The sequence below is a fragment of the Oryzias melastigma genome, unplaced genomic scaffold (assembly GCF_002922805.2).
Source record: "Oryzias melastigma strain HK-1 unplaced genomic scaffold, ASM292280v2 sc00205, whole genome shotgun sequence".
NCBI classification, from domain to species: Eukaryota; Metazoa; Chordata; class Actinopteri; order Beloniformes; family Adrianichthyidae; genus Oryzias; species Oryzias melastigma.
The window spans coordinates 580939-593664 of record NW_023416881.1 but is presented as its reverse complement, the minus strand read 5'-3'; the positions used below and the strand labels follow the sequence as shown (position 1 = coordinate 593664).

At 37.8% G+C, this 12726-nt stretch overlaps 3 protein-coding genes across 3 annotated transcripts; 2 read left to right on the top strand and 1 right to left on the bottom strand.

The window, feature by feature from the left end:
- Positions 1 to 265: 265 nt before the first annotated feature.
- Positions 266 to 930, bottom strand: LOC112141100 (hepcidin). The gene is made up of 3 exons (XM_024264157.1): positions 746 to 930; positions 587 to 664; positions 266 to 473 (listed from the first exon to the last, which is right to left on the bottom strand). Exons 1-3 carry the CDS (start codon positions 830 to 832, stop codon positions 369 to 371), a joined length of 270 nt encoding a protein of 89 aa, XP_024119925.1. The 5' UTR covers positions 833 to 930; the 3' UTR covers positions 266 to 368.
- Positions 931 to 4439: 3509 nt separating this feature from the next.
- Positions 4440 to 5109, top strand: LOC112141109 (hepcidin). The gene is made up of 3 exons (XM_024264164.2): positions 4440 to 4627; positions 4709 to 4786; positions 4900 to 5109. The coding sequence occupies exons 1-3, from the start codon at positions 4541 to 4543 to the stop codon at positions 5002 to 5004; spliced, it is 270 nt and encodes an 89-aa protein (XP_024119932.1). The 5' UTR covers positions 4440 to 4540; the 3' UTR covers positions 5005 to 5109.
- Positions 5110 to 8388: 3279 nt separating this feature from the next.
- LOC112141111 (hepcidin) lies at positions 8389 to 9054 on the top strand. The gene is made up of 3 exons (XM_024264166.2): positions 8389 to 8575; positions 8657 to 8734; positions 8848 to 9054. Exons 1-3 carry the CDS (start codon positions 8489 to 8491, stop codon positions 8950 to 8952), a joined length of 270 nt encoding a protein of 89 aa, XP_024119934.1. The 5' UTR covers positions 8389 to 8488; the 3' UTR covers positions 8953 to 9054.
- The last annotated feature ends 3672 nt before the right edge of the window (positions 9055 to 12726 follow it).

Genomic DNA, 12726 nt, shown 5'->3' with positions numbered 1-12726 from the left:
GGTCGTATTGTGCTGACGTCAGCACGATGTGAACCGCCCCCTCCAGGAAGAGTCTGCTCTGCCAGCATAACAGCTATTCTTTAATTTAGACGGGGGGGGGTCTTTTGATCCTGTGGCAGTGATGTGCTCCTTGGAGTAGAATTTTGCAAATTGTGTGAATCTTTTTATTTTAGAGTGTAAACAATCATAAAAGTGAAGGTGAAACAAAAAGAATACCTAAATAAAGCCCATTAACAAATGCTGAGAAACAAAATCCAAACACAAATTCATTTGTGAGAAACAGAACTTTATTGTTCCTGTATTCATTTATTGCACATTTGCTTGTCCAAGGTTGATTTGGTGCACAATCCAAGTAGAAGCAGGTCATCTCAGAAAGGACAGCACACTCCACATCCACTCATCCCACAGCAGCCACAGCAGAAACGACAGCCTGCAGCTCTGGCCTCACGCTTCTTCCTGATGTCATACAGCGTCTGGGACACACAAGAGGACACTGATCATCTGCAGCTTGATGCTTTCTCAGCTTCACACTATTCTAAAGAAAACGACATAACTCTCTTTCATTGACTTGTTGAGGTGAACTCACCTTCCACGAGGTCACTGGCATCTTGAGATCAGCAGGAAGTGGACTGTCATCAGTCAGTGTTCCCTCCAGCTCATGGACCTTTCAGAGGATTTCATCCGTTCAGCAACAGCTTGACAGAATCAAGACTGAAGGACAGAATCCTTTCAATCAACTTCTTACCTCAGTGACTGGAACAGCAGAGCTCTCCTGAAAGCAGACAAATGTCAGAAGAACAGCCAGAGAAACTGCAGCAATGAAGCTCTTCATCTTTGGATGTTGGAGATGTTGGAGAAGATTCTCAGTCAGATTGCTCTAGAACTTGATGACTCTTGTCTCAGTTCTTCTGTCAGATGCTGGAACATGCAGACTCTGCAGATATTTATACTCCTTCTAGAAGCTGTTTCCTCATCAAAAGCAGCAGCTGCTGAATCCAACAACTGAGCAGGTGATGCTGGGAAAGAAAGTCCAGCATTTCCCAATTCTGGACAAAACTGGAGCCAACTTCTGATTTTCTTACATGTAGAAAAAGCTGCAAATGTGAGAATTGTTTTAATGAGCTTGCAGTTTTATCTAGTTACTTTCATGGACTTAACCTTGAAATTCTGCCATTTTTCCTAATTTTTCAGCCCATTTATAAACCTGGGAGAGACTGTAGTTGTTATTGTCTGGTAAATAGATAAAAAGAAAATCAATGATTGTATAAATGTATGTGTTTTTCAGGTAAACACAGGGAAGGAAGGTCCAACATTTTCCAACTTTGAGTAAAGTGAAACCAAGTTCTAGTTATTTGATGTAGAAACAGCTGCCACTGCTGTTGATGAATGTTTTAAATGAAAATGCAATTCTTTCCATTAAAAATCTAATCTGTGCTTAATTTACTTCTGTATAAATGTGGGAAAATTGTCTCAATCTGGAAGTGAAAACACTTGAATTAAAGTTTATTCTACTTGAATATTACGGTGTGGAAGAGACGACGTTTGCTTTTGGATAATTGAACAGTATTTGCATAAATAATACGTTTTCCCAGTAAACTTGTCATGAATCGGTCCCCCTGTATCCCCCTCTTACCATTAGCGGGATCCACCACCTGAGTACTAGCACTTCCTGGATCTCCACACTACACTTCCCATCAGCCCCTGTTGTCACTCCCAAAGGCCTCACAGCCATTTTCCATCTGCAATCACTTCCAGCAGTATTTAGCGAAGTCTTGTTTGTGCCATCCTGATCCTGATCTGATCTTCTGTTAATCTGATCCTGCTTCGTCTTCGAACTTGATTGTTTGCCGCCTGCCTCGACCCTCGTCTGGATCCTGACCACTCTAATTGTCCTCTGATGCCTGTTTATGTTAAACAGACGTGATTATTTTGGTGTGAAAGAAAACTCTTTCTTTCATTAAAAAAAATTATGATTTACACTAAAATGTTTTTTAACACTCAAGAAAATTGTTAATTGTTGCCACTTGCTGCTAAAGACGGATGTTTTTTTTTTCTATTTTCAGGTCAAAAAGTAGATTTTTTTTGTCTTTATCATTTACACACTGAATCTGATTTTCAATGTTTACTTTGTTAATAGTGTATTTACACAATATTTGATTACTAAAATCTAAAAGTAATATTAATCAAGTGTTAGAGTCACATTGAAAAACTAACAGATTTAGACAAAAATGTTACTGAACACATTCAGACTGTAACCCAGGACTTCTGCATAAACCACTGAAATTCATGAAGCCGAAATAGATCATATATGCTCCTGAATGTTATCTTTCAATGAAACAATGTTGTCTTTTTTGGTTTCATTGGTTGTTTTGTTTTCATCTAATAGACTTAGTTTTAAGATTTTCAAAGTAAAATGACATATCAGTATCAGAAAGATCCCAAGAATCTGTGATACAAACAAAACAAAGTAAAGAATAAAACCTGCCTGAATTATTTCTGTACTTTTAAGAAAACACATGAGATCTTGTCATTATTTACGTTTACGTAATTCACATTGTTACAGGAGACGATTCAAGACTAGTTACGGTGATTTTTTTTCTCCAGATGAAATAATTTAGGGCTCTTATTCTGAAGTAGTTTTAAAATACTTTTACCAAAAAAAAGTGTTAAAGTGTTTCTTGTTTGTACAAGGCAAATCATTCTGACTGACTCAGGTTCCTACAGACACTAAGTGTCATTCTTCAAACCAGCTGATCAGCTGCTTTAACTCTTTTCTCAAAAACATCACTCTAAAACACAATTTGCAGTTAACACACAATTTGCACTACTCAAGACACATTTTCACTTTTAAAACACAGTTGGCATTTGCAACACACAAGAGGCAAAAGGTTAACACAACGATCACCACTAACACACAACTGATCAGAACTGAACACACTTGTTGCTCATCAACTACAGTGAATATAAAGACAGTTCTGGAACAACTAAGCAGCTTTTCACAGTAAAGATGGATAACAGAGTAAAACCCAGACCAAGTCCTGGACCCAGATGAAGAACAAGGTTTCTGATGAGATCCAAACCATCGTTATTGACCATATGTTGGTTTATGGAATGACCATGGGGGAAGGAGGTCAAAAGGTCAACCTTCAACTCAGCAGGTTCAAGTTGTTACTGTAATCTGTATCATTCCAAAAGAATTCAAAAGAAAATGACGAGGAGATTTTGTTGTAGTCTGGGACAATGCCAGTGTGCACTAAAGTTTACTCTTCAAACAATAGTTCAACACTAACCAATCATTTATGTAAGTTTTCCTCCACCAAGTTCTCCATTTATTTACTGTAACCCAATTGAAGATTTGTTTCTCCAAAAATAAATACAAACCTTAAAAATTATATTTTTCTCTGTTTATGAGTCATTTTTCAAACAGTGTCAAGTGCTTTGTTGTGTAGTGTGTTGTGACAGCTGCGTGTTTGTTAGCTGTGACAACAGGGTCTTAATTTTGACCTTAAAGAGTCAAGTATTTTGTTTATTTAGCAAACATTTAGAAAATTGTGTTTGGTTAAATTGGTCTAATGTTTCAGAAAATGTGTTTTGGCTTATGGAAAAAAACTGTAAAATTAATTACTAAAACATTAGAAAAGAAGATTTCAGCCATGAAATGTTATTGTTTTTAAGCAAAAAATAAAAAGTCAGAAATAATAATGCAAAAAAAGGGAAGACAAAAAAAAAACTGTAAATGTCTTCCTGCTTTTATACCAATAACAAACTCATTAAAACAGATCTCACAGTTGCAGCTTTTTCTGAATCAAGAACTTAGATTCAGTTTTCTCCAGAGTTGGGAAATGTGATCATTTTTTTGTTTGTTTGTTTTACTGAATGATGTCGTTTTCTTTACAATCTCTTTCTAAGGTTTATTAATTTAAAAATGTCAGAACTTCCAGGTTATTTAATGAAAGTAATTAGATCAAATTTGAAAACCATTTAAACAATTCTGACAGTTTTATCTTTTTCTACATGTAAGAAAATCAGAAGTTGGCTCCAGTTTTGTCCAGAGTTGGGAAATGTTGGACCTTCCTTTCCTGTGTTTACCTGAAAAACACATACATTTATACAATCATTGATTTTCTTTTTATCTTTTTACCAGACAAACCAACTACAGTCTCTCCCAGGTTTATAAATGGGCTGAAAATTAGGAAAAATGACAGAATTTCAAGGTTAATTCCATGAAAGTAACTAGATAAAACTACAAACCCATTAAAACAATTCTGACAGTTTTATATTTTTCTACATGTAATAAAATCAGAAGTTGACTCCAGTTTTGTCCAGAGTTGGGAAATGCTGGACTTTCTTTCCCAGCATCACCTGCTCAGTTGTTGGATTCAGCAGCTGCTGCTTTTGATGAGGAAACAGCTTCTAGAAGGAGTATAAATATCTGCAGAGTCTGCATGTTCCAGCATCTGACAGAAGAACTGAGACAAGAGTCATCAAGTTCTAGAGCAATCTGACTGAGAATCTTCTCCAACATCTCCAACATCCAAAGATGAAGAGCTTCATTGCTGCAGTTTCTCTGGCTGTTCTTCTGACATTTGTCTGCTTTCAGGAGAGCTCTGCTGTTCCAGTCACTGAGGTAAGAAGTTGATTGAAAGGATTCTGTCCTTCAGTCCTGATTCTGTCAAGCTGTTGCTGAACGGATGAAATCCTCTGAAAGGTCCATGAGCTGGAGGGAACACTGACTGATGACAGTCCACTTCCTGCTGATCTCAAGATGCCAGTGACCTCATGGAAGGTGAGTTCACCTCAACAAGTCAATGAAAGAGAGTTATGTCGTTTTCTTTAGAATAGTGTGAAGCTGAGAAAGCATCAAGCTGCAGATGATCAGTGTCCTCTTGTGTGTCCCAGACGCTGTATGACATCAGGAAGAAGCGTGAGGCCAGAGCTGCAGGCTGTCGTTTCTGCTGTGGCTGCTGTGGAATGAGTGGATGTGGAGTGTGCTGTCCTTTCTGAGACCACCAGCTTCTACTTCCACCAGATCTTCACCGCAGTCTTTCATTAAACGAATGTCCATAACATGAATGCATTCATAATAAAGATCAGTTTGTCATAAACAAATCTGTTTGGATGGTGATTTAACTTTAAAGTCAGGATTTATCTGTGCAACATTTACAGTTTTTAATATATTTATTTAATGATTAATGAGTAATAATGCATGTAAGTGAACAAAAAAAGGATTTTCGTTCTGTTAGGAGGCAGTATTTTGTGTATGAGATAAGATGTATTGATAGCATGTGAGTCCACATTCAGAATGATTCCCCTCTTTTACAGAAAAACAAATTCTTCTGGTAAACGTCTTGAAACTTCCATCTAACAGTGTCATTTATGGGGCTTAGAGATGCTCCTTCAGAGTAAAAGCCCCAAATTAATTAATTTGTAAAGGGAACAAACCACTTTAACCAATCTTCTAGAGTGACGTTGGAGTCCTGAGTCTTCTCCTGTAACAATATGAGTTAAAATTTATATAAAGTTATAAATATAAATAACTACAAAATCCCATGTCTTTTTTCTTTTTTATCATGTGCTGCTGGTTTCACTTCTCCAGAGAACAAATAGCACAGAAATAATCCCAGTTTCTCTTCATCTCTTTATTCTGTTTGTATTCCACATCTTTCTAGTTATTTCCTTTTATATTGCAAATCTTAAAATCAAGTTTATTAGGTAAAGAAAAGCAAACCAGGGACACTTAGAAGGCAACATAGTTTCTTAAGATAATAAGATTTTGGAGCAATGCTACATGAATATCAGTGAGATTTCTGCAAAAGTCGTGGTTTACAGTCTAAATCTGTTCAGTAACATTTCTGTTTCAACCTGTTAGTTTTTCAATGTGACTAACATTTGATTCATGCTACTTTTAGATTTTAGTAATTAAAATATTTTTAAACACACTATTATCAAAGTAAACATTGAAAATTAGATTTCAGCGTGTGAATTGTGAAGCCATAAATCTACTTTTCTAACCTCAAAATAGAAAGAAGAAAAAGGAAAACAAGAAAGTGTCCATCTAGACTTTATTTTTAGAATCTGTGCTGCCAGTCCTGAACTTTTTTCTTGGCCACATGGACCGAGAGGAAAGGTTTAGGTCATTATGGTTAAAGTTCAACGAGAAAATGAGCGACTGTTTCTGCAGCTCATGGCCCAGTCACAAATCAGTTGTGGTGCGTCGGCGATGGGTAAAACCCGGGAAATTTGAACAAAATCTTGAGACAGATCTCACGATTTTGCACCCGTCGGAGGTGCTCTCCGGACGCCCACGGCTTGTCGCAGATTTTTTAGCCATTGCCACACCCGGCGCGGTCCCCAACTTTGAACTTAAAGTTTAACGATTGCTCGCAAGATTTTACACCCATTTTGGGCATCCCAGACACAATCTCCAATGACTTATGATACCCTCCGATCATTCGGAGGCGTCCTCCGAATAATCTGAGACTAGTCGCAAGATTCTGTGTGGGATTGGAAATTCCGGTTGAGATTCAATGTCAGCGATTAGTCTCCAGCACCGTCAGACTGAATAGGAGGCGCCCTGCGACGATTCGTACGCCTTCTGTGATCGTCAACGACGACGAAAAGACCAAGGGGAGGAGGAAAGGGGAAAGAAGGAGGAAAGGGGAAAGGGCAAAAACAGGTAGCCAGAGACCGGGGGGGGTGGGGATTAAAAGAAAAGACGCTCGCAGATATTGTCTCTGATCGCCTCCGATGGAATCGTAGGGTACCGTAGGTCATCGGGGATTGTGTCTGGGATGCCCAAAATGCATGTAAAATCTTGCGAGCAATCTTAAAATTTTAGGTCCAAAGTTGGGGACCGCGACGGGTGTGGCAATGCCTAAAATATCTGCGATAAGCCGCAGGCGTCCAGAAAGCGCCTCCGACGGGTGCAAAATCGTGAGATTTGTCTCCAGATTTTGTGCAAATTTCCCGAGTTTTACCCATCGCCGACGCATCGCAACTGATTTGTGACTGGGCCATAATACCTGACAGATCGCCGACATTGTGACTGGGCCATCACCGCTCCTCCGGGGATGGATCAAATGTGGAGAACACATTTCACACACATAGGAGGGTGACAGATGATGGGAATTTAACTTTAAATGTAACTTTTAAAACATGCAACCAACAACAAAATCCAGCCTTGGACACATTTAAAATATCTGCAGGCAATGCACCAACGTGCGTCTTGGTTGTACATATAACGCGTGACCAGCATGACTTTGTAGCACTTTTCTACTGGTCACACGTACATACGCCCAAATAACGTCAGCCAAAAACAGACAACAACCTTTACAACAAGTATCACAAATAAACAGTTTTCTTTAGTGTCACAAAACTGTCTAGATGAAAATAATAGAATGATTTTTTTCAAAGAAAGAGTTTAATTCAAATCAATTTCACCACGTCTGTTTAATATGAACAAAAAGACTTGAACATGTTTGAACTCTTCACAAAGTAAAACACTTTATGTCAATCTCCTGCATTTTCCACAGTTATTTTTCCTTTAGTATCGTTCCTTTGAGGATCCGTAATGTTGAAATGTCATTTTGATGTAAAAGAAAAAGAGTAAAAATCAGGACAGAAGAAAATTCTTTCAACAAATTAAAACATATTGTTGATATTTCTATGGATATTAGTTTTGATCCTCTGATAGATAAAAAGAAGAGCATAAACATCAATTATTATCTGAAATGAACATTGAGTTTAACGGAAATACATTGTTAATGGAATAATTGCTAAATTACGCAACAAACAGCCCTCTCTTCCACACAATGATAATCAAGCAGCTGAACTTAATTCAAGTGTTTTCACCTCCAGATTCAAACGAGTTTTTCCACATTTATATGGAGGTAATTTAAAGTCAAATTTATTAAAAATGTCAAAACCATTTTTAATAAATTATGTAAATTCAGCTGTTTCTACATCAAATAACTAGAACTGTGTTTCAGTTTTCTCAGAGCTGGGAAATGTTGGACCTTCCTTCCCTGTGGTTACCAGAAAAACATACATTTATTCAATCATTGATTTTTTTTTTTTTTTACCAGAAAAAAAACAGCTACAGTCTCTTTCACAGTTTTTTTTTAAATTATAAAAAATAATGATGAAAATGTCAGAACTTCCAGGTTATTTTATTGAAAGTAATCAGAAAAAATTACAAGACCGTTTAAAAAATTCTCACAGTTTTTTCTTTTTCTACATGTAATAAAATCAGAAGTTGACTCCAGTTTTGTCCAGAGTTGGGAAATGCTGGACTTTCTTTCCCAGCATCACCTGCTCAGTTGTTGGATTCAGCAGCTGCTGCTATTGATGAGGAAACAGCTTCTAGAAGGAGTATAAATATCTGCAGAGTCTGCATGTTCCAGCATTTGACAGAAGAACTGAGACAAGAGTCATCAAGTTCTAGAGCAATCTGACTGAGAATCTTCTCCAACATCTCCAACATCCAAAGATGAAGAGCTTCATTGCTGCAGTTTCTCTGGCTGTTCTTCTGACATTTGTCTGCTTTCAGGAGAGCTCTGCTGTTCCAGTCACTGAGGTAAGAAGTTGATTGAAAGGATTCTGTCCTTCAGTCTTGATTCTGTCAAGCTGTTGCTGAACGGATGAAATCCTCTGAAAGGTCCATGAGCTGGAGGGAACACTGACTGATGACAGTCCACTTCCTGATGATCTCAAGATGCCAGTGACCTCATGGAAGGTGAGTTCACCTCAACAAGTCAATGAAAGAGAGTTATGTCGTTTTCTTTAGAATAGTGTGAAGCTGAGAAAGCATCAAGCTGCAGATGATCAGTGTCCTCTTGTGTGTCCCAGACGCTGTATGACATCAGGAAGAAGCGTGAGGCCAGAGCTGCAGGCTGTCGTTTCTGCTGTGGCTGCTGTGGGATGAGTGGATGTGGAGTGTGCTGTCCTTTCTGAGACCACCAGCTTCTACTTCCACCAGATCTTCACCGCAGTCTTTGTCGCACAATTTTTACAATATATAAATGCATTCACAATAAAGATCAGTTTCCCTAAAAATTATTGTTGGCACTCTTTTTTTCTGTTGTGCACAAAAATGCAGGTAAAATGATGTATTGATGGTGTTATTCACTTTTATCAGTAAAAAAGGTTTAATAGTCCCTTCTATATGATGTAACAAATGATTTGAATATAAACACATATAAACACATTTCTAAAAAATAGGTGAAAAAGGCAGTCTTATGTGTTTTATTCTGCTCAAAATCTGTCTAAAGAAAAAAAAAAAAAAAAAGAAAAAAACCTGTTGAGACTGAAACCCCAAATCTGTAATTGTTTCAATCTACGTTTACTTAAGTAACCTCACTAATTTGTTTATATGGATTTCTGGGCTGTATACTGTGTTATATAATATTATGTATATTAATATTATATAGTTAAAATATACATCATATTATGCATATTTTAACTTTATGCTTTGGTTGTTTGTGCTTTTCTTTAGCACCCCTAGAAAAGTGATTCTAGATCTGACCTAGTGAATTAGTTTTTGTTAAATATTATGGTTTATTTGTCAAGTTTTCCAAGAATTTGTCAGCAGATAAGAGAAAAAATAAATAAAAATAAAAAGATGTTTCAGACTGTTAAAAAAGCTTTTTATTTTTTTAAACTATTTTCATTCTGAACTAATGCAAGTTTTGGTCTCAACAGCTTTTTATGTGTCTATATTAGTGTAAGTAATATATTTTTAAATAATTTATTTTTCTTTTAATTGAAAAAAACAAAAATAGTTTAAAAATTGATGAAATAAATAAGGGTTTCCTTTGTCTGATGGCAACAATGGCAGCAGAGATGTCAAACAATTCACTCCATTTTGTTCCACACTTCTTTTTTGAACAGTTTGAGCTCAACCCGACTTCCTCCATGAACAGTAGTAAATCCTGCTGTGACATCAGAGTCTAACGTCAAGTGTTTCATCATATTCTCACTGTTTGTTGTACCCGCTGTCCCCAGCAGAGGGTCAACAGCCTTAATGGTAAATACTGAGCACCATGTGTTGCATATTACAGCTGTTGGTTCTGCAGACTTGTGTCAAACTGAAAGTTCAGAGAAGAACTAATCCTAGAGAGCCTCGGTGCTGTTAACTGGAGTACAAGTAAGTATGACTTATGGCCACTGTGGTGTGAGTGTGTGTGCTGATGTGTTGCTTCCAACTTGGCTGACTCACTACACACACAATATTAAAGGAAAACATCCGGAAACAAAAGGACACCGTTTGGGACTGAAAATGTATAAACTGCTTGTCTGAATCTTGGTGGACTCCTACACTGATCCCACCCTCATGCAGCCTTGCAGGGGGTTGAGCAGCATGCCAAGCCCGCCTCACATCCAGACAGATGCCTGCTTTATACCCCATACCACAGAGCTGCCGCAAACCAAACAAGGAGATAGTAAATGAGTGCAGAGGCTGTAAGCTTCCTCAGACAGGCACACACACAAACAAACTATGTGGTGTATTTGAATCCGACTCACAGCCCCCACCCACCAACACACACACAGTAGATTGTTCATCTGCAAACGGACCATCTCTGTTTCAAATTTATGATAGTTTTCAAAGAAAAAATTTGAATTCTTAAAAAGTGAAGAATTACATTTTTTTATTTAAAATTTTACGGACAGAATAAAAAAAAATATTAAGAAAACAGTGAGAGATGGCCATCTGGAATCTCATAACACCCAAACTTTACAGAATGTGCCAAATACAGTCGGTTTATTGGGATGCTCATCCTAACTAACATGATTTCAAATTTGCCTTTTAAGTGCCAAATTATAAACAAAGTCACCACAAGCAGCTATGTAGGAAGAACTTAAAATATATATATATAAAACACACAGAAAATTTAGACATTATCCGGTATTCTTTTAGTCTAGTGCTTTATTGCTAGTCAATCCAGTTGTGTAAAGATTGTCTGAACTGTTTGCATCAAGGTTTCTGTGACCTTTAATAACTATCAGCCAAAAAAAGATGGTAAGACACATTGATTAAGAATAAGTCAATGCTTGTATTACATCTTCTCTGCGGAAAAGTGTGTCACACTTGGTAATAGAGAGGGTAAAACACCTGAAAATATAACATTTTGCCAAGATATGACCACACAGTGTGGTATAATGTTCCTCTTGTATTATCTTGATGCTTCTTAAGTCCCATATTTCTTAAAAATGTGACCAAAACCCAGAGAGAAACAAAAATGGTGACTGAACAGAACAGTGCAGATAACCTGACAAGGAAGAACTTAAAAAAAACAGACACTTAAATAGACTGAGGGTCATTAACTGAACTGAAGACAGCTGTGGATCATGACAAACCTGAAAATGATGTGACTGAGGGACAAAACCCAAACTAAAGTCCTCAATCCTCATATTCTGATGAGGTCTGTTGGACAACTCTCATCTAGCTTCCTATGCAAAAGGTGTAAGAGTGACAAGCCTCATCCTACATCCCTGTTCAAAGAGGGTCATTAAGAAATTCTCTTACCCTTCTTTTTTGCTCAAAATAACACAATTACACAGAGGTTCAGATTTGTAAATCATATAACAAAGCAAATAAGCAAGCTGTTTCCTCCTGTGAAACAGTGACTATGTCACAACAGCAAGGCCTTCTGGTTTGTAGTTTAGTAAGATAAGACATTTGTTTTATATTGGTGCACCGAATTGTACAATTTGATGCTGAATGCTGTTACGCAAACTCTTGCATGCTTTATTTTTCTTTTCCAATCCTAGACTCTCTTTTAGGGTAAATATTAAAACCTGCTATTGCTTTCTACAGTCTTTCCTGTTTTAGGTTAAACCAGCAACAACAGAAAACTGAGTATGAACAAGAAGTTTAACTCTTCACAGTAGAGTCTGGGAAATGTGCTCACTTCCTCCTTCAGAAGTAGAAACAAAGAGAAGATTGAACGTTGCAGTGAGGCCAAGACTTCCCCTGCAGTTTACCTGATTAAACACATTTCTATAGGCCCCATAAAACCTGCATGGCTGAGGGTGATGCTGCTCTGCTGGGACCACCCCTGGCTCCTGTTGTCTTTGGGCACTGCTGTGCCTCTCAACCTGCACTCTTAGTTTAGGGATAATGACTGTTCGCACATTGGCTGCATGTATATATGCATAAATGAATAATTCTGGGGCAGATCCTCCAAAGTGAGGCAAAGGTTGCTTCTGAGGCATGCTGCTGCATAATCCGGTTCTGAATGAAAGCAGAGCGGGGGACAAACATTCCAGAACAATGAAGCCTTCCTTTACCCCCTGCTGTATCCATACCCACTTAAAATCTGATTACCTACAATTCAACATTTGGCTCAAGTAAACTGGCCCCCTGGAACCAGCACAGGGCCACTGCAGAACAACACTCAGAAGCCATGAGTGTCAGCTGTGGCTCACATACAGCCTTTCAGGCCCTTACAGAGCACATTATATCCAATTCAAGTGGTCTTAATATACTTTAATAAGATCTGTTTTTGATTAATTCTCCCTTGAAACCGGTAGTAGCACAGCTACCAGGCAGTGGGCACATATAAAAGTTTGAATGAATGGAGCAGGACTGCCAGAAAGTCAGGAGGTGGAAACAGAAATCCTGGAGGATTTGTCCTCACCAGCTGGCTTTCCAGTCCAATATAATGGTGGTGCCCATGGCTCACAAAGCTGCAGTAAGGGGAAATGTTTGCCCGGTCTGTTATGTGC

Bases quoted from the DNA above. Each gene is read 5' to 3' on its own strand.
- LOC112141100 (XM_024264157.1), bottom strand. From the start codon at position 832: ATGAAGAGCTTCATTGCTGCAGTTTCTCTGGCTGTTCTTCTGACATTT. The intron at 665-745 runs GTAAGAAGTTGA...ATCCTCTGAAAG, and splicing joins CTGCTGTTCCAGTCACTGAG to GTCCATGAGCTGGAGGGAAC. The intron at 474-586 runs GTGAGTTCACCT...TGTGTGTCCCAG, and splicing joins TGCCAGTGACCTCGTGGAAG to ACGCTGTATGACATCAGGAA.
- LOC112141109 (XM_024264164.2), top strand. From the start codon at position 4,541: ATGAAGAGCTTCATTGCTGCAGTTTCTCTGGCTGTTCTTCTGACATTT. The intron at 4,628-4,708 runs GTAAGAAGTTGA...ATCCTCTGAAAG, and splicing joins CTGCTGTTCCAGTCACTGAG to GTCCATGAGCTGGAGGGAAC. The intron at 4,787-4,899 runs GTGAGTTCACCT...TGTGTGTCCCAG, and splicing joins TGCCAGTGACCTCATGGAAG to ACGCTGTATGACATCAGGAA.
- LOC112141111 (XM_024264166.2), top strand. From the start codon at position 8,489: ATGAAGAGCTTCATTGCTGCAGTTTCTCTGGCTGTTCTTCTGACATTT. The intron at 8,576-8,656 runs GTAAGAAGTTGA...ATCCTCTGAAAG, and splicing joins CTGCTGTTCCAGTCACTGAG to GTCCATGAGCTGGAGGGAAC. The intron at 8,735-8,847 runs GTGAGTTCACCT...TGTGTGTCCCAG, and splicing joins TGCCAGTGACCTCATGGAAG to ACGCTGTATGACATCAGGAA.